The sequence below is a fragment of the Tamandua tetradactyla genome, chromosome 3 (assembly GCF_023851605.1).
Source record: "Tamandua tetradactyla isolate mTamTet1 chromosome 3, mTamTet1.pri, whole genome shotgun sequence".
Lineage (NCBI taxonomy): Eukaryota > Metazoa > Chordata > Mammalia > Pilosa > Myrmecophagidae > Tamandua > Tamandua tetradactyla.
The window spans coordinates 88,933,026-88,952,429 of NC_135329.1; the positions used below are offsets into that span (position 1 = coordinate 88,933,026).

Here is a 19,404-nt window from a genome sequence, read left to right on the forward strand (position 1 = left end):
TCAGACACTCCTGATAACCTTAGATGAACTGTGAAAATGAGGTAAGTTTCCAAAGCTACCTGGGACAACTGCTAAGTGTAAATTTTCTTAGAAACTTTCTGACATATCTAGATCTGATACCAGGTTGAGAAAATAGGATGGATCTCAAGATGGCAACATAAAAATAGTCAAAGTACAAACAAAATAAAATTCTGAATTCTAGTCCTAACCTCAGCAGACATGCTTTTTGGACTCTGACAGTCTGATTTGTCTTACCTTTTTTTGATATCTTAGAAGCATATAGAACAGTTAAAATTTGTAGTTCCAATGGACTGTTCACTAACTCCAAGAGATTATACCGAAATAATGTATTAGTATTAAGGACCTGACAAAGTGAAATAAATTCTCTCATTAATTTACTGATAAGATCATTGGAAGGCATTGGACATGTTCTATACTCTTTTCAGGAACTCTGCTGAGCTCTGAGATGCAAAAATGACAGAGCCATGGGCTGTGCTGCAGGGGGCCTCAGGCACCATAACATCTGTGCAACAGAAGAATCACTTTGGAGGACTGTGATGGATAAAAGGAAAACTAAGCATGACACTCTTACAACTTATAAACCAAATAGAGACTTGTGGGAATCAGGAGAGGAGTTGTTAGCAATTAAACTAGTATGAGAAGACTGGGCTACTGTATAGAACTGGCTCTGGCATATGGTGACCCAGTTAAAGGGGCAGTGTAGGCAATAAGGGAGAAATGACCAGACTCCACTTCCCCACCACCACCAAGAAGTGTAGGCAGGTTAACAAAATGTTCCATAAAGGGGGTGATATTTTGCAAGTTCAATTTCACAGACAGATAGGGAAGATGAAGGCAAAGGCCAATTCTTGTCTTGAAAATAGTGGAATACGATTATGAATGGCTCTTCCTTCCTTCAGACAATTGTCAATGATCCTCAGCAACAGCACACACTTGTTCTCCTACACTCTGGCCATGCTATAAGAGAAATTTAAATGGTAGTGTCTAAATCCCAGACCAGAGACTTAGAGACCAGAGCTGCTATTTCTCAGAGACCAGGGCTGCTATTTTTCTCCCTTATACTACTTGCTATTTTTTTCAATGAAAAGACTTACCATGGTTTTTTTGTTTTGTGGGAAATTGAACACCCATCATTAACGATCCTACCTGGGCACAAGCTAAGGAATTTAGCATCAGAAGAACAGTAAGGAAATAACAGAAATCACTCCAGCAACCATTTCAACAGAGAAAAAGTACAAAACAAACTGCAAGGGCCAGGTCTTGACATTTGTATGGAAACCCGCTGGCACATAAAGTGGTTGATCTAACTAGTAGGTCATTTTCCCTTTTAAGGTTTCTTTTAAAATCACACCATTAGCATATGGGTCATGGAAATTAGACCACTATAGTCCATCAAAAGACAAACTGTACAGCAGGGCACTAATTCACCAGGAAAAATTGTTGGCTAAGGAGTTGCCTCTTGTTTGTTGGCTTCACAAAAGTCTTGGTTCGCTTGACCAATGCATTGCTAGCACTTAGTTGTCTGCCTTCTAGTGCTTCTGATAGTCTGCTAATTCTTCAAGGGCAGGGACTGTCATACGCATTTCTGTATTTCCAAAGCCCAGCTTCATAGAGGGAGCTATTGAATAATGTTTATTGCCTGGAAAATGATTCTTCAGATCCTTAATCAGTCAGGAAAGTTCTAAATAAGCCACTGATTTAAGATAGTTTACCACAGATTCATACCTAGCTAATGTGTTTTTATTGCATATAGATAAATTTATTTCTTCATATACGAGATCTATCTGCCGCTCATGAATTTATGGAAAGGAGGCTAAGCAGATCCCATTTTTTGAGGAACCTCATTTTAAGATGTTTCTGGCCCTCAGTTACCTTATCTGTACATTGAAGGGATTGTAATGAATGGTTTTGGAGGTTTCTCCAGCTCTAAAATGCTGTGATTTCCAAAGTAGGATTTTAAATCCACCCTGGGATCTCCGAGGCCCAGGCTGGCTTGTTTCTGTCCTGCCCCTCTGTGACTGCAGGGTGCACACAGATATAAACTGGGCCTTCTGAGGTTCCCTGTGACAAGCCATATGTGTCTGAGCATGCCAAAGATGATATTTACAACTTCGTGGTCTCTATAATGCATGACAAATGACCCCAGATGATGAGAACAAAAACAAAGAGGGCAGCTGAAGCTGGAATGACAAAAAGATTTATTTGGAGAATGAGAATATGGCTTCAGCTCTGAGGCCAATGAATTTTGGATGACACAGCTCGGCAGTAATTAACCAAGTAGAATCAAGGTCTTATGTGGAAAGGAGGTAACCTGAGGAATAAAATGAAGGTTGTAACTCTTAATGAGATTGGGAAGTCTGACAGATCATAATACTTTCTCAGAATTTATAATGATTTTAAAATTAATTAGTTCCCCGTATTTAAAGAAATTCAAATAGAAGCCCCAGATAGAAAAACCGTAAATTCATAGTATCCAGACGGCCCTTTGGGACCTGGTGTGGAAACGAGCTAACCTTCTTTGGAGGCACAGGAAGGATACGGCCATGGATAAGAAGGAGGAGAAGAAACGTGGAACCTTGGTGAACAACTGAAAAATCAGATGCAGCAAAAATGCTCATACTTAATACTTTTTTGAGTATATACCACATGCCAAGTCCTATTCCATACATTCTACATGTGTTATCTTTTTGCATTTTTGCAACAAATCTCTGTATAGGACTATTTTAACTCATTTTCACAGAAAAGGAAACCGGGGTCCAGAGACACAGTCAGTAGGTGACAGAGTCAGATTTCCATCTTGGATGGTTCGAGTCTAAAGCCCATAGGTTTGATATTACTGTACACTACCTTTGAAAGATTTTAGATTCCAATGGGAATTCTTAATATCATCAAGCACAGACATCAAAATGCAGAGCAGACTAGGAATGAACTGACTCTTAGAGTTATTTAAGAAGAGGAGCTTGAGACAATGATTTCAAGTTTTGGCTCAGCATGACAATCCCATGGGACCAATGAGAATGCTTATAGGGCAGTGCAATGGTGGCTTGATGGCAGAATTCTCACCTGCCATGCTGGAGACCCGGGTTCGATTCCCGGACACTGCCCCTGCCAAAGAAACAAAAACAGAAAAGAAAAAGTGACTTATGCTGGGACCCCTGCCCAGAAAATATGAGGTAGGTAGAGTGTGACCGGAATTGGGAGATTAAAAATATCTATCTGCAGGTGATTCTTATGCACAGCTAGGGTTGAGACAAAGTTAAAGGATAGAGAGGGTGAAGGGGTATTTATTCAGTAGCAAATTATCACTGGAATATCTTAGCATCAAGAGGTTGCTGACTCAAGTCTTAGGAATAAGAAACAGTAATCTGTACTTTAGAAGATCGATTATGGTGTTTTCCTTTGAACGAAATCTCCCCATGTCAAATGAGTAAATACTTTCAGATGCCTTGCCAACTACAGGGCATGGTAGAAAATCCGTGGATGCAGGTAATAGTCAGCACTGGATTCAAATTCTGTTTCAGAAGCCTCCTGGCTGTGGGACTTTGGGGAAGTCGGTTCATGCAATAAATTCAGTTCCTATTAATTGAAATGAGCTTGGTCCTATGCTGAGAACTGGGCATCTAAGTATAAATGAACCTTGCACTTATGGAACTCATATTCTGGTGGATGACCTATAATACATTCAATAGTAAATTGCATATATATGCATATATAATGATATGTTTATGTATAAAGTCATATATATATAATATATGTATATATATATTTGGTCATCAATGCTGTGAAAGAAAACCTGGCATATTCTAAGGTAGCAAAACAAGAGTAAAACTAATTTCAATTGGGAGCTCAATTGAGAATTGAGAAATATTAATCCTGAGGCCTAATTAGGAATTGTGCAGGAATAGGCGGGTTTGGGAATTAGGAAAAGGAGTTTCCAGACAAAGAGGAGAGCATACATAAGGACCCTAAGTTGGGGAAGGCATGACTGATTGCTGGACAGAGGGTCAATCTGGTTTGATGAGAAGAGGGCATTTCTGGCTGAAGCAACTGGTAAGGCAGGCAGAGGCCAGACTCTGCAGTGTCTGAGCTTCACACACAGGACTTGAATTAATTCCTCAGTGCAGACAGATGCCACGGAAAGGTTTTCATCAAAGAGTAGCTCAACTCTTTCTTATGATGACCTTACTGGCTACAGCAAGGATAATGGAATGAAAAAGGGGGTGAATGAAAGTAGTTTACTGGGTAAGAATTTCAAGTGATAGAAGATGATAACTGAATGAGGTTGTTCACTAAGAAAATGAAAAGAAATGGACATATATGTGATGGCTTTGGAGAGTCATGCAGCTAGAGCTTGTTGATGAAATTATTGAAGGAAGTAAGGAAGGGAGAGATTTCAAGACTCTAAATTTTGATTGGAGATTTGTAGTATTTTTTGAGATGGAAGAAAAGCACAGGAAAATGATATTGAATGTGTTGGAAGGTACAACCTGATTAAGAAGTCTTTTTGGGATACATTCAATTTGATATATTTATGATATAACCAAATTGAGATAGCAATGAGTTAAAATGAATATATATTTTGAGAGCTCAAAATAAATATTTGGCTAGGGATGCAAATTTCTTAACTTTTCTGAAAGTTACCTCATGTTTATAAGTTTCAGTTTCCTTTTCTATAATCCATAGAGATACTAAGTTATTTATTGAAAGCTTGCTGTAATGTTCAGTGTGTCTGTAGCACAGTATTGTGCATTCTAATTTGCAAGGTGGGCAATGCTGATAGTAGTTGTAATATGTTAAATTGTGTTCATCCAGAAGATACGTTGAAAATTCAGTACCTCTGAATATGAACTTACATGGAGTTAAGGATGTTACAGATGGAATTAGTTAAATTAAAGTGTGATCACACTGGAGTAGAGTGGGCCCTAATCCAATATGAGTGGTGTCCTTTAAGAAAAAGAGAAGAGATACAGGTTTCTCGTGGGGGAAGCCATGTGAAGATCGAGGAGGCAGAGATTAGAGTGATGCATCTATAAGCCAAGAACTGCCAAGGAAGGCTGGCAAATACCCAAAGCCAGGAGGCAAGGAAGAATTCTTCCCTGTAGGTCTCAGATGGAGTGTGTCCATTCTGATAGCTTGATTTAAAGCTTCTATCCTCCAGAACTGTGACACGATACACTTATCTTCTTTTAAGCCACCTGTTTGAGGTAACTTGTTAAGGGAGACAGAAGAATCTAAGACATTGATGGTGATGCTAATGATGATGGTAATGGTCTTACTAATAACAATTAATATATAATGAAAGAAAAGTTGCCATCAACTGGAAAGATACTAGCTCTCTCCTCCAGGAAGGGTGTCCTTTAATCAGAACTGAGATGGTTATCATCATCTCCCCATCTGTTCTTCTCAACTACTCTCAACATTAGAGTTGGTATTTTAACCAACTCTATTGGTATATTTATTTCATATGTTTATCTTTATCACCAACTCAAAAGACCTAGCAGAATCTATGTTCTTGATTTATTTGATTCATCAATAAAAGCAGGTTTGGCCAATGAATAATCAATCTGGAAAGTAAGAGAGAGAAAACACACAAAATCTGAAGAATAAGAAACCTCCACATTGCAAGAGAAGTGACATCCTGGAAAACCATAATGGAGGAGGTATTCAATACTTCTTATAAGAAAATAATGTATCAGCATGCTAAAGCTTGACTATCTACATATCGGTATATGGGAGATTTTAAGGATCTTTCAAAAGGTCCTTGAAATACAGCAAAAACAAAACAAAAACAAAAAAAACTTGTTTACAACATATGTATGAACTTCAAATGTTCTTGGTTTACCATATGTACTCCATGGAGTTATTTATCTTTAATATGATAAGTGGTTTGGCCTTTGTAGATTGGTTGGGGACTGACTCTTATCCTACTGTGGGACAAGAGAGACTGGAGATGGCAGGAAGCTGAGTTCCCAGAACCTATGGCAAAAGAAGTGAAGACAACAGCAGACACTGATGAGAATCTGAGATAGGGCCCTGTGGCCAAGCAGGTAAAAGCCTTACATGCATCTTTCTGACAATCATCATTAACAGTTCCAAGTTCCTGGGCCAAGGGAAGGGGGAAGCTTACTAGAGAATATGGGAATGTGGAAAAAGGGAGAAGACAAAGGACCATCATTATGAAATCATACTATATATCCCTTGCGTATTGGAGGAAATACTCTTGTTTCCCAAAGAGGCAACTCATACTGGCAAGAGAGAGATTTCCTCTGTAGCTATACACTTATATTATTACTGGCTGTCATTTACTAAGCATAAGCAATCTGCTAAATACGTTATATATAATACCTGAAAATGTCATGGTATTCTTACAATGTGACAATCACTGTCATTTTACAGATGGCTAAAAAGAAGCACAAAGAAGTTAAGAATATTTCTGGAAGTTTCATCTTTTAAGAGCAGACCATCTGATTAGTTGTTTGTGGCACACATTTGAGCACACAAAAGGATTCTCTTGTTCTGGACTTCATTGTGATCACCCAGGAAGTAGGCCCTGATGACCTGAAAGCAACAAGAACCTCAGAAGGATGTAACAGGTCATCTTGGCATTTATAAGATGGAATAAAGTCAACTGAAGACAAAAATATTTTTAAAATAAAAACTTGAGAAAATAGAGGCTTACTTTTATTCTCAGAGCTTCTAAGACAAGATGTACCTGAATAGGTTTCAGGAGGATAAAAAAAAAAAAGTGTAACCATCAATATTTTATTCGATAAGAAAAAAAACATGAGATATTTAGAGAAACTCAAGCATAAGGGACATTCTGATCAACTCGTAACGGTTAAGATGTACAAGACATATATATATGCATATGCACAAACACTCACAAATGCCTGCAAAAGGAAGTTCCCCTTTAGAAATAATCCTGAATTTTTCAAAATATAATTATAAATTTCAAGAATGAGTAAGGATGACTAACCTCATGTCCAATAACATAATCACTCATTAAATATTTCCTGAACCGATAGCAGGTAGCAAACATTGACCTAGATCCCAGAAAAAGAGATAGGTCAAGAGCACCATATTTACAGAGCAGATTAGAAACAGGCAGGGGAACAGAAGGCAATCTGCATGTAATAAGATAAAACCTATGCTTATAAACAAAAAGGAGAAGCATCTGAGGAGGTTAGGGTGTCAGGTATTGCTTTAAAATTAGGTGATGTTTGAGCAGGGAGGTGAATGGCAATTAGGAGTCAACCTGACGGATGAAAAAGAGGCTATTTTAGACAACGGCAGCAGCAAGTGTGAAAGCATGAGATCAGGGCAGAAATTCTTCTCCACCCACAAAACTGGGCCTGTGTATGTATTGTGAATGAATGTGGGATGGTGGAGTGCAGAAAATGACAATGGGTGGAAACACAAAAGCACTTCAGAAGTGTGGGCTATTCCAACGGGTATGAGGAGCCACTGATGGAGATAAGCCAAAGGCTGATTTCAGAAAGTTCACGGAAGCCCAGAGATCATCAGAGCAGCTTCTGAAGGAGAGGAAATGTGTAGGCTGAACTTGGGCAGAGATAGGAAGGCTAGGCATATAGGAAGAAAAATCAACAGGAATGAGTGAGTTGAGGATTGAGGGACTTGCAAAGAGTGTTTAAAACAGGTTTGGAGAAAAAAGAAAGGGAATAAACCAAACTAAACCTGAACCCCCTTTTGGGGAAGACTACAATATTTACTGAAAGTCACTAAGACTGCTGAGCTTCCAGTCCATTCTTCTTTGGATTCTCCAACAAGGAGACAACTTTTCAAATTGGAAGGAGTAGATTTTATTAAGAAGGGAATTAAACCCAAGAAAAGTTAGAAAAGTGTAAGGGCTAGCTCATATGATAAATGTCTTTACGGCGGAAGGCCAGATGGATTGTATTTTAAGCTCATGAAAGAAGATACAGACAATATAGGAAATGCAACAGTCAAGATTGGCAAATATCTTCATTTCACACTTTTTCCTTCCTTGCCTCTTATGCACTAAGCATGACAAAACCATGCAGCTTCCTCCTGCTTCCCTTTGTGCCAGCTGTTCTGGCTGCCTGCAACCTTTTTTTCCAGGGAATTTCTAGGCTCCACTGAGGTAACTGATGTCTGATTCTTTCTGATACTAAGAGAAACACTTGTTTATTTTCTCCTCTTTGCCTCCTCTGTTGCCTTTAGAGATTTCTATCTGGACACACGTAATCCCTTCTGCCATGTTTTATTTATGTGTCTTTTGCCTACCTAGACTATCAGCAATGTCAATCATTTGACCGACACATAGCAAAAATTTACTATGTACTCAGCATCATTACAAGCACCAGAGATGTGTGATAGGCCAAAGCTTACAGTTTAGTTTGGGGAGACAGACATCAAACCATCCCACAATTAATTGATGACATGCAGTTATAAAAAGTGCTTCAAAGTACAAATATAGGTTTATAAAAGTCTGAGATAAAGTCTTACTTCTTCTTATACCCGTAGATCTTTGTGTGGTGCTTGGTATATGTAGAGAACTAAATAAATGTTCACTGAATGAATAAATGAATGAGTTAATGAATGAGTGAATAAGCTAATGAATGTGCTGATATTTCCAAAATGCAGAAGATCTTAAGCCTTAAGAAATTATAAAGCTATAAGATTTGTGTCAACCATTGGCCAAACACACAAATGAATTTTGAGGAGATTTTGCAGAATGAATGTAATTCTTCAAAATTACCACAAGAAATTCTGAATGAGCCTGGTTTGCCACACCAAAAGACTGAGGATGGACTGAGATATGTATCCATTCATTCCACAAGTATTTATTGAATACCTAGTTCTGCCTCCTAGGTGCTGGCACAGAGTACCTGATCTTATGGGGCTTCCATTCTAATATAGGAACTGGGGGTGGGATATAACAAACAGGTAAGTAAAAACAAATGAGATTCTGATTTACCATAAGCATCATGAAGTAAATAATAGCATGTCATGTAATCTTGGGTTAAGGCTTAGTGTAATGGAAGTAGGAATAGTTGACTGATTTTATAGAGTGGCAGTCAGCGAGGACTTCACAAAAGAGGTGACATTAGGATTGAGATTCACATTGAGAGTGGAATCAAATATGTAAATTCTGGGAAAAATTACTCTATGCCCAGGGAACAGAAAGCACAAAATCCCTGAGGTAAAAAAAGTCTGACAAGTTTTTGGAACAGGAAGAAGTTCCATGTGCCCAAAGAAAAGTAAGATGATGTTGAAGAGGTAGGCAAGAAGCATTCAGTGAGGGATCATTACATGCCAGCAAGGAGTCTCAATTTTATTTGAGGTAAAATGGGCAAAAGAATGACATGATTTATTTAGTATTTATTATGACCACTTTGGCTAATGTGTGAGAAATAGTTTTAGGAGGATTGTGGCATGGAAGCAGAAACTCCAGACAAAAACTCTAAGTTCCCTAGTTAAGTACTGACAAAGGCTTCTTCTCACAAGGATAGCAGGAGTACATCAGTTCAGGAAATGCCCTGGCAGGAAATTCCAATTGGTTGAACTAAGTAAAAATTATTGATACATTGAAAAGGAGTAAAAGTTATGGAAAACCAAGCTGCCTGCTAGGCTTTTGCTTTAGCAAGTGAAGGGATGGTGATACCCTTGCTCTGATCTGAGATGGGCAAGATGGAAAGGAGTAGGTAGTTGAGGACAATGGTAGCCAAGAGTTGTGTTTTTCACTGGATTCAGTGAGAGATATTTATTACATTTTCAAGTGGAGATAGCAGGTAGACAATTTTATAAATATAGTTATCTCTCTCTCAGAGAGAATGCAGAAACAAATGTGGAGGTCACCAGCATCAACCTATAGCATAGTAAGAGATTGGATCAGAATTAAACCATGGGTTTTCCGGGAGTACATAATACTTTCAAATTGGCATACTAGGTGACACATAAAACTGACAGTCATGGTCTTAAGACTACTTGGAATCAACTGCAGTGAGAAGGGAGCTGAGCAAGCAGAGTTATTTTATGAGGGAGGAGTAGAAGGATGGGTAGTTGCCAGATAGAACAAAGGATCATTGTTTACCTTCTGTAATGTTTTCCTTTAGTTGTTATTTGCTAAGAGTGTAGCTTATATAGCAAGATTTTATGTTTGTAAGAATGACTCTGTATAAAGAGATTGTGGTAATGCAGGAGAGGGAGGTGGTAATAGCAGAAACACAATCTTCAAAAGAAAGGTTGGGATCTACAGGACAAAGTTGAGGTTGGTTTTAGATAGAAACTAAGAGACATATTCTTCTACCCCCTAAAAGGGAAAAAGCACCAAAGCACTAGGAACAGTTGCTGAAGATTATAGAGCACCAGCTTGAAGTCATATAGAAGTTTGGATGGTGCACAGCTATAATACAACAAACTTTTTAATGAGCTAATTTTAAATATAATTGCCATTCTAACTTTCTATGAGAAGTCAGATTCATAATAAAGTTCCTATATGAAAGTTTGCCTATAAAAAAGGTCATTCTGTGTCCAACAGCTCCCCAAGGTAGTTAAGTTCTCATCACTAGAAATATTTACCTGAAGGCAATTTAGCCCCTTAGAGATACACTAGACATAAATGGAGAGAGGTAGGACTGGGCTACCTCAAAGTCAGCAGTCTTTATCTTGGTTCATGGGCTGGCTTTATCAGATCTGTGAACTTTCTGATATTGTAGAAAGATGAGCAGTAACTAGGACATTTTTCTGAAGAAAATGTCCTTACCTGCCATTAGATTTTTAATGTGTTCTGACACCAAATAAAAAAGGTCAAATATCTTTTTAAACTCTACACTTCCTCTACCTCATGATATAGCTTGATTCTATCTTTTTTGCAATACCATATACCAACTTATTATGTTGCAATTTTACATTTTGATATCAAACCCATGGGGAGAAGTATAGGAATAGGAACCTTCCCTGCATAATTCTTGACTATCCGAGACGTGACAGCCTGTTCTGTCATACGTACAACCTTCCTTATATGCAAAACAGAGCTCTACTTTCAAATTCAGTGCAAGCAATGCCACAGACGGTAGGTGGCTAGCATATTCCATGAGAGAAGCACACCACGGATTACACTGGAAAATATCTTTCTCCTCCTCCAATTCTAGAACAAGTGAAGTACTTGTTTCCCTAAGGTCCTGGGGAAGGGAGAAACCTATAATACCTCACCTCATTTCTGGAGAAAAACTGAACTTAATTTCTTATTCTACTGCAAAGGACAAATGGTAGTTCAAACTCTAAGTGTCTTAAGTTTGAATTTTTTGGTAAGGCCTTAACACCCCCCCACCTCCAAACTCCTTCACTGCTAAATAGAAGAAGGGTTTTCTACCTCTGGGTTGAACTGTACATATTCAAATTTGTCTAGGCTATTAAATTCTAAAATAACTTTAAAATAAGGTGATTGCCATGATCAACATAGACAAGCAAATAATTTATGCTAGACATCTGTGTTAAATGATTTGTGTGGGTACTTACTATAGGAACATCCGTAGACCTCAACCCTCATGCCAATTTTTCCATTTGGATTCCATTCCAGAGGCACAAAGCGGATGAACCGGGCCCTCACTGAGTGCAGTAGCTTATGGTGCACCACGCTGTCTGCATTCATATTTCCTGCAAAGGTCTGGGGAGAGAAAAGTTGCCCCGTGAGGTCAGAGACATTATCCTCTTTCAGAGCTCAAGGAATAACAGTGGAAACCCATATACGTTTCTCCAAGTCTTTCAGAGAAACCCTTCAATTTCTCAGATATTGCAAATGAAATCTAACTCCGGTGAAAATGCTGCATTATGTGTTGGATTTTTTTTCCTGAAATACTGTACATAATTCTTTAAGAAATAATAGCTCCCAAAGAATTTTATAAATAAAGCAATCCTAGCAAGCTTTAAAACATAACACCTAAAAGTTACCTCTGCCAATTAAATATTACAATGAAGTTGGATCATTCATAATTACTGTGCAGTGAGAGATAACTGTCAATTTCCTCTTAGAAGGAAAGCCTTTTACTAAAGTAGTTGTTACCGTTAATTGAGCCCAGTCACTCTGCTAAGCACTTTCCAAGATCATTATCACCATTTTATAGATAAAAAAAACTGAAGGCTAGAGAGAGAAAAAGGGAGGGAAGAAATTCTCCACGTCACCCAATGGGTTAGTAATTGATCTCAAATTCAGTTCCATGGTTGTCCTATTCCAAAGCCCATAATTTGTCTAGTGCCTTGTACTCTTCAATTATTCCATTTTTAACTGTTTCAGGAGGGAGAACCTGAGTCACATATTTACATGTAATTCATTTCCACATTTCTTTGTGGGATTCAGGCAAAGGAATACACAGAATAGGAGCTATTTGGTGCTCTAGAATTATGCCTTGTAGCCTTCATTTAGATGAATAATTTCTCAGGGAGAAATTGTTCTATAGACAGAGTTTACAGGCTCATACCTCATCTTTAAGATAAGACATCAGTTCACATGCTGAGTTGCTTATTTCTTGTTATCATCTGCCTCCTTTAAGCCTCAAGTATTCACAGATAAAGCATACTTTCAAATGTGTAGTGAACAGCCAAACAATAAAAAGAAGTTCAGTTGGTTTTTCAAATGGCCAAGGTGAACACCAAGTACTCACGAAAGAATTTGTCTATATAAAGGGATCCATTTTCAAAGATCCCAACCTTGACGTTGATTATATCTTCACAATTACAGTGATCTAGGGTTCCTTGAACAAATGTTGACATTTCTGCTACACATAAATCAGCCACCAGATAGTAATTGTGATATAAGGAAACTGATAGTCATTATGATGTATCACAAAGTGGCTTAGGAAAATACACTTGCTGCTTTGCAGCTATACCTACAAAAAAACTCTTATGTAGGAGGATAACTTGATGGAGAGAAGCATCTTAATATCTAGTACTCTTAATGATTCAAATCCAACGTTTGAACCCACAAGTTTGGCCATTTTCTCCTGATCCAAGCAACAATAAAGACAGTATGGCAGGCCTGTTCTCCATGCACCGTACCCTCCAACTTTAGCAACAATTCTCTGTCCCTTGTTCACCTAGAAAGGGCTCTTCCTTATAGAGTTTGGTTTTTTCTTCAATCTGTTTGTGTTAATGCCTCTTTTTTGGAGGTGGGGTATAAATCTGGTGATTTTTACTTGTTTTGAATATGGTGGAAATATTTCATGTTTTTCTATCCCCCAACCAGTTGCCATCTGTTCATTCTCTGGAGTCCTTTTTTATTATGTTTTCCACTTCCCAATTCCCCAGGCACACAAAGTCTCTGGATCAATAGCATCATTTTTCTAACCCAAACTTGCAAAAGTAATTTATCTGTATTGAGAATGAAGGGGTGCTCTCTACTGAATATTGTACAATTTGTAAACTAAATATACCTTTACAGGTATTGAAATTATGATTGCATAATTTCATATAAAAGGTGTATCTTGTGGACTGGAATCCTTTATAAGGTCTTTTAACTCATAGAGTGTGTGCTCTGATGTGAAAGAATCTGGATTTTCATTCAAAGAAGAATTGGCATTATTGTGTGATATTGAAAACAAGTAACTCAAATCTTTCTAAGTCTCACTGTCTTGCAATCTTTGATCTCAATGTCTCATAGTCTGAAAGTTCTATTATCTTAGAGTCATTTCATTGACAGTTTAACTCTCACACGTTCAAATCCAAGCAGACCTGATGTTTCACAATTTTGAGATATTCGACTTCTCAATGCTCAGTTACAGCATCCACTTGGAGAAACCAGCCTAAATTCAACTCAAAAACATTGGAAGCTAGAAGTGAAGTGAGTCTAAACAAAGCTGCAACCAAGCCCTCACCAAGATCAAAGACAATCAGCCACTTGGCTATGTAGGAAGTAGTAGGTTGTGATGACAACCCAGAAAAGGCCACTTAGCCTGCTGGTGCTTGAATTCCAATCCCATGCTGGATGGGTTGAAGCCACCACTACACTGCATGCCAGTTTAACTGATGAACATACATGGGAACAGCAAGAAGGACAGCTGACTTCTCACCAGAAACTATGGAGACCTGAAATATTGATGTGAGAAACTGCCAACCTAGTTTCTATACTCAGCAAAAATAGCCTTCAAATATGAAAGAGAAATACAGTTTGATATAAAGAAAAACTAAGAGGATTTGTTACCTGTAGAACTCCACTTCAACAAAAAAGGGAAAAAATTCAATAGGCTGGAGAAATTGATATGAGACAGAATGTTCATTTTACAGGAAAGAAGAACAATCAAAATATAAATATGTGGCTAATTATAAAATGATTTTCTTTCTTTTCTGAAACATTTTAAAAGTCAATTCACAGTTTAGAGGGAAAAGTAATTACATCTTGTGATGTTTGTAACATATGTAAAAATAAAATATATGTCAACAGAAAAACAAAATATTGGAGGCAGACTGAACGATAAACTCTGATAAGTTAAAAATATAAAAAAATATATACTAATTGCCTGTTTAGCCATAAAGCAAATAGAAGGGTATGAATGGAATAATCAATAATAATAATAATAATAATAATAATAATAATAATAATAATAAAAACACTGAATGAACTCAAAATGAGTTGGGAAAGGAGATGCAAATGAACAAATAGAAGAGAAAAATTTAAAATAAGAAATTGCAAGATGGTAAACTAAAAGTCATCCTACTGATAACTAAATTAAAAGAAATTGAATTAAGAGGTAAAAATTATCAGTCCAGGTAAACAAAATAAAGTTCGTTCATGTGCTCTTTATAAGATACTCATTTTTATTAATAAAGACACTGGCAGTTTGAAATGGAAAGGTTGGGACAAGATATTATACTTGAACAGTCAGCATAGGAAAGCTAGAGTTGCTCTATTAATATCAGACAAATTAGTATATAGGAGTTGTTTTACAATATATGAGACATTTCAAAATGCTACAGAGTCAATTCCTTATGAAGACACAAAATCCCAAATATATATGCTCCTTAAACAGAGATTCAAAATACCTGAAGTTAAACTTTACAGAGGGTGCTCTCAATTATACTTGGAGGTTTTTAATGCTCTCCCTCAGGAATTGATTAAACAGAATGGATTTCTTATTCAATTGATTGGGCAAAATATCAATAAAGTTATAGAAGATTCAAAAATGCTCTCCATGAAATTAGCTTAATTGAAATTTGTAGAAAAATCCACCCAACAATTGCACATTACATCTTGTTTTCAAGTGCACATAAAACATTCCTTATGAGAAATCATTTCCTAAATTATGAAATGTCTCAATTGAAACCATACAGCTGCTTGCTGATTGAAATAGACATGGAATCGATAACAATATGTTATCTAGGAAAAACTCAAATATTTGGAAATTAACTAAAACACTTCTAAGTAATCCATAGGTCAAAGAAAAAATCACATTGGAAAAGAGAAAATATTTTGAATTGAGTGCTGATTAAAAGCATTATATTCCAAGCCTGTACTTAGTGAAAAGTTATGGCTTTACATGCTGTTTACACAAGAAGAAAGATATAAAAAGAAAAACCTAAATTTTCACCCCAAGAAGCTAAAGAAAAATAAGTGAAATTTAGAATATCCATATAATGGAATACTACTTAGCAATAAAATGAAATGAAATACTGATAGCCCCAATAAAGAATTTTGTTGAGCGGAATAAGACAGTCATGAGAAACATACTATCTGATTCTGTGAGAATGAAGCTTTGGAAAAGTGAAGTGCAAAGCCATGATTTTTCTGATGATAGGGGGCTGAGAATGGCTACAAAGGAACATTCAACAATTCATTTGATTACAGCATCTTAGTGAGACAGGCATATCCATTTTCTTCATTTTAAAGAAGAGAAAAACAATTTTGGAGAGTGAGTAAAGTCATATGTCACATATCAAGAAATCAGCAGAAAATTGGACTAAATTATAGCAAGTTTGATTGAAGTCCAGTGACCTTTGTATTTCACTCCCACTATCATCACCATATGAAAATGAAGTCAGGTCTCTTCAACCAAATAATAGCCGTTGCTACAATAACAGCTGCCGTTTTCTAAGGTCTTCACCATGACAGCCACTTGATTGATCCTCTGACTCATATTAGTCTATTTATTCCCACTTATTCTTCAGAAAAGGTCTTATCCAACTCCCATAGCAAATGAGGCATTTGCCCTTTCTAACCCTATATGAACTTTCTGAATCTTAGAATCAGTTGATACAGTTAATATAGTGTTCCTTACCTTACCCCACCAAAAACCAACATTGAATTGATAATGCATATTCTGAAGGGAAGAACTGAGGCTCAGAAAATTCGATGGCAGGACCACATCAGGTCATTTCCATTTCCCATGCAGAGCAATATTACAGATGCTACCTTTCAAAAATTTTTTTTTACCCCTCCCTATCCCACTTCAAATATTGTTACACTGATTTGGGGCAAAGGACTTGTACTGTTGTAATGAGATGACTGTTAATATTTTCCAATCTATCCATATGCTTCTTAACAAAGCTCTTCATTACTTTTATCCCCACACAGAAACATGGGGCAGGAATTAGTCTCCTTTCCACTGTTTTTAACCCATAGAGTTAAAGAAACATGAGGACCAGAGAAGTTAAGTTTCTTGTAAAGATCCCAGAGAGAGAGAAATCTGCTTTTGATGAGAATATTAATATCCGGTATTTCCCTCCAGAGATGTCCCTGCCACATAGGATGAAAATATTATAAAATGAACTAAGCACTTGGAAAGTGGAATATGGGAGGAGCCTATTTATAATGGAGCCTGTGGAAGGATAGAGAGTCAAGGAATGAAAGGAGAGGGCCAAAGTCAACAGTCAGTTCCTTATCCTTTGACATTCACTCCATGACATAAAACAGCACTTTGGTTTATGTCACAATGAAGGTGTAAATGTTCTGTTCCTCCACTTTATTGGGCAGGGAATGAAGGAGCTGTAAACTGTGAGGTTACAACTGAAACCCAGCGGTTCACTCATCAACCAGATGTGAAAATATTCAAATGAGTTTCTGCACCATGAGTAATTCATTTGGATACAATAAATACACCAGAATCAGATGACCCACAACTTAGACTGAATGGTGGTGAGAGTCAGGTATCCAGGGGCCACCAGGTAGATGTTAGTCATCTAACAATAGGCTGATCACAAAAAAAAAAAAAAAAAAAACAGGGGAAATCACAAAATTCTACTCTAGTGACCTAGATAAGGAAGTCTCAGGAATTCTCAAGGAGAATTCCAGTTCAGGTCTGCTGTTCTTCCAATCACTTGCCTAAGAGCCTGTTTTAAGAGGACTGACAGAATGGGAGAGAAATGGGGTAAACTTTGGATGCTAATCCTGACAACCCTGCTAATTCACAGTGTTGTCCCCATAAAATGCTTGGACCATGACTCCCTTGGAGATGTAGGCTGCATCTCATTTTAAACCATGATATCTAACCTGGTATATGGAACATAATATTTCTTAAATGTATTTGAAATGTCTTTCAAACCAAAAACCAAACTTGTGCAGTTCTTTCAGAATCAGTGAATTTCAAACAATGTCCCAATAGTGGTTACACCAATATTAGTGACTTGCTGGATGCTAGAGTGACTGAATGAATGAAGGGATCATAACCTTTCTGAATCTCAGTTTTCTCATCAGGATGTTGGTGAGAATAAAATCTCCAGGGCAGATGTGAATTTTTCATTAGATGCTATATACAAATGTTCTCACCAATGCATGTTTGTAAATGTCCCCACACACTGAGAAAGAGAGAGAGAATAAAGGGGGAAGGGAAAGATAACAGATAGAGAGAGAGAGAGGGAGAGAGAGAGAGAGGGAGGAGAGAGATGTTGGGGAGACAGAGAGGAGCAGTGTAAGACAGAGGGAGAGTTAGAGTCAGTCTTTGGGTTTCAACAGCTAAATACTGTTGAAAACATCTTTTTGTGATGTTCTGAAGTAGCAACCTGTAAATACTCCAATGAGAGGTGTTTGTCAGTCATACACTCACTTTCTGAATGACATTCAGATTGCTCCCCAAGAACAGGCTGTGGAAGAACCAGCAGCCCAGGGCTCATTGGAAATGCATTGTCTCTTATTTAATGAAGGCAAAGAGTAATTAACATGCAAACTGTACCGTAAAAACTACAATTGTAAACCCACTCAGGCTTCAATGTTCTGAACTGCTGTTCACAGGTATGTGCAGAAATGGATTTCAGACGGGTATTTGCAAGAAAGAAAATAACAGTGGCAACGTGTTAAGCACTGGACACTGTTGGTGATCCAGAGGAATTAAAAAAAATGATAGACCTCAGCAGGTGAAGAGAAAATTAAGCTATCAATTTCTTCTTTTTTTGTCCACGGTTGTTTCTGGTTTAGTCCCCTTTATATTGCTATATCATTATATACCCACATGTACTATGCGAAAAGGTCCATCTCACTAAGTTTATTCTAATAGTAGTCAAAGTGGAGAAGGGGGAGGAATGGGCCAGTCTACACTTCTCACCCAATTCTTCTGCCTGGTCATGGCTTCCAGGTAGAGAAACTAGGCAAAGATGTTAGACAGCAGGAGAGGAAAGTGTTATCACCACTTAATCTCCACCATGGGTTTAAGAAGTCCAGGGTTTATCCAGTCCTTCAGGCAGAGCCCTAGAGCTTTTGTCACATGTGCATGTCCTGCCCCTTCCCTTTAGGAATCCCTACCTGCTCTTAGTGTAACCCTATCACAAATGTACATACTGTTCTGAAACAGTAGAAATCCCTTTTGGTGGGTACTGCTGCTTTCCACTTCCATCCCAGCCAAGATGGAGCCTTTAAGGTACACGTGCTGTTGGGCAGTCAGTGGCCAAGTTGTTTTTGTCTCCTAATCCCCCTGCCAAAAATTAACTGTCAGTCATCCTCCCATCCTCCCATAATATGGTTAATGCGTGGCTGTTACAGAAAACTGGATCTTACATGAGTCCTAATATTGGCCGCTCTGTTATTAATTTATTGATATCAAAGCCCACTGAACCAACTTCCCATGCAAGTCTCGTGGGATATACGATCTCCAAACACACTCCTGAAATTCCATTCTAATATAGCGCTCATGTTACTGGACACAAGCGCAATGCGTATTCCCAGTGAAGGTGTTGTAGGAACTGCCAGCAGGATTTACTGAATGACCTATGAAGATTGTGTGGCATGACCTCCACTCAATGCCCTCCCACTGGAGGTGCTGGTGCCTTCAGTCTAGCCAGGATCCAGGCACAAGCAGAAAAATGTGGCTTTCTGTAAGTGAAGCACACCTATATAGACATGGTGCATTTGGGACTTTATCCCTGCTTGGCCCCCCAAAAGGTATACATATCCATGTCCTAATACCAGGAACCTGCAGTTGT

General features: G+C 37.8%; 1 protein-coding gene across 5 annotated transcripts in view; it reads right to left on the reverse strand.

Moving 5' to 3' along the window:
* The window catches only part of CNTNAP5 (contactin associated protein family member 5), an 818,968-nt gene that overhangs the window by 450,106 nt on the left and 349,458 nt on the right, over nucleotides 1–19,404 (reverse strand). For 2 of the 5 annotated variants that reach the window (XM_077153509.1, XM_077153505.1), the window contains one exon: nucleotides 11,524–11,671. In XM_077153509.1, coding sequence (XP_077009624.1) covers nucleotides 11,524–11,671 — 148 coding nt within the window. Of the gene's footprint in view, nucleotides 1–11,523; nucleotides 11,672–12,482; nucleotides 12,787–16,271; nucleotides 16,851–19,404 lie in introns of those variants that run through there. The other 3 variants (XM_077153506.1, XM_077153508.1, XM_077153507.1) reach the window with 3 other exon arrangements.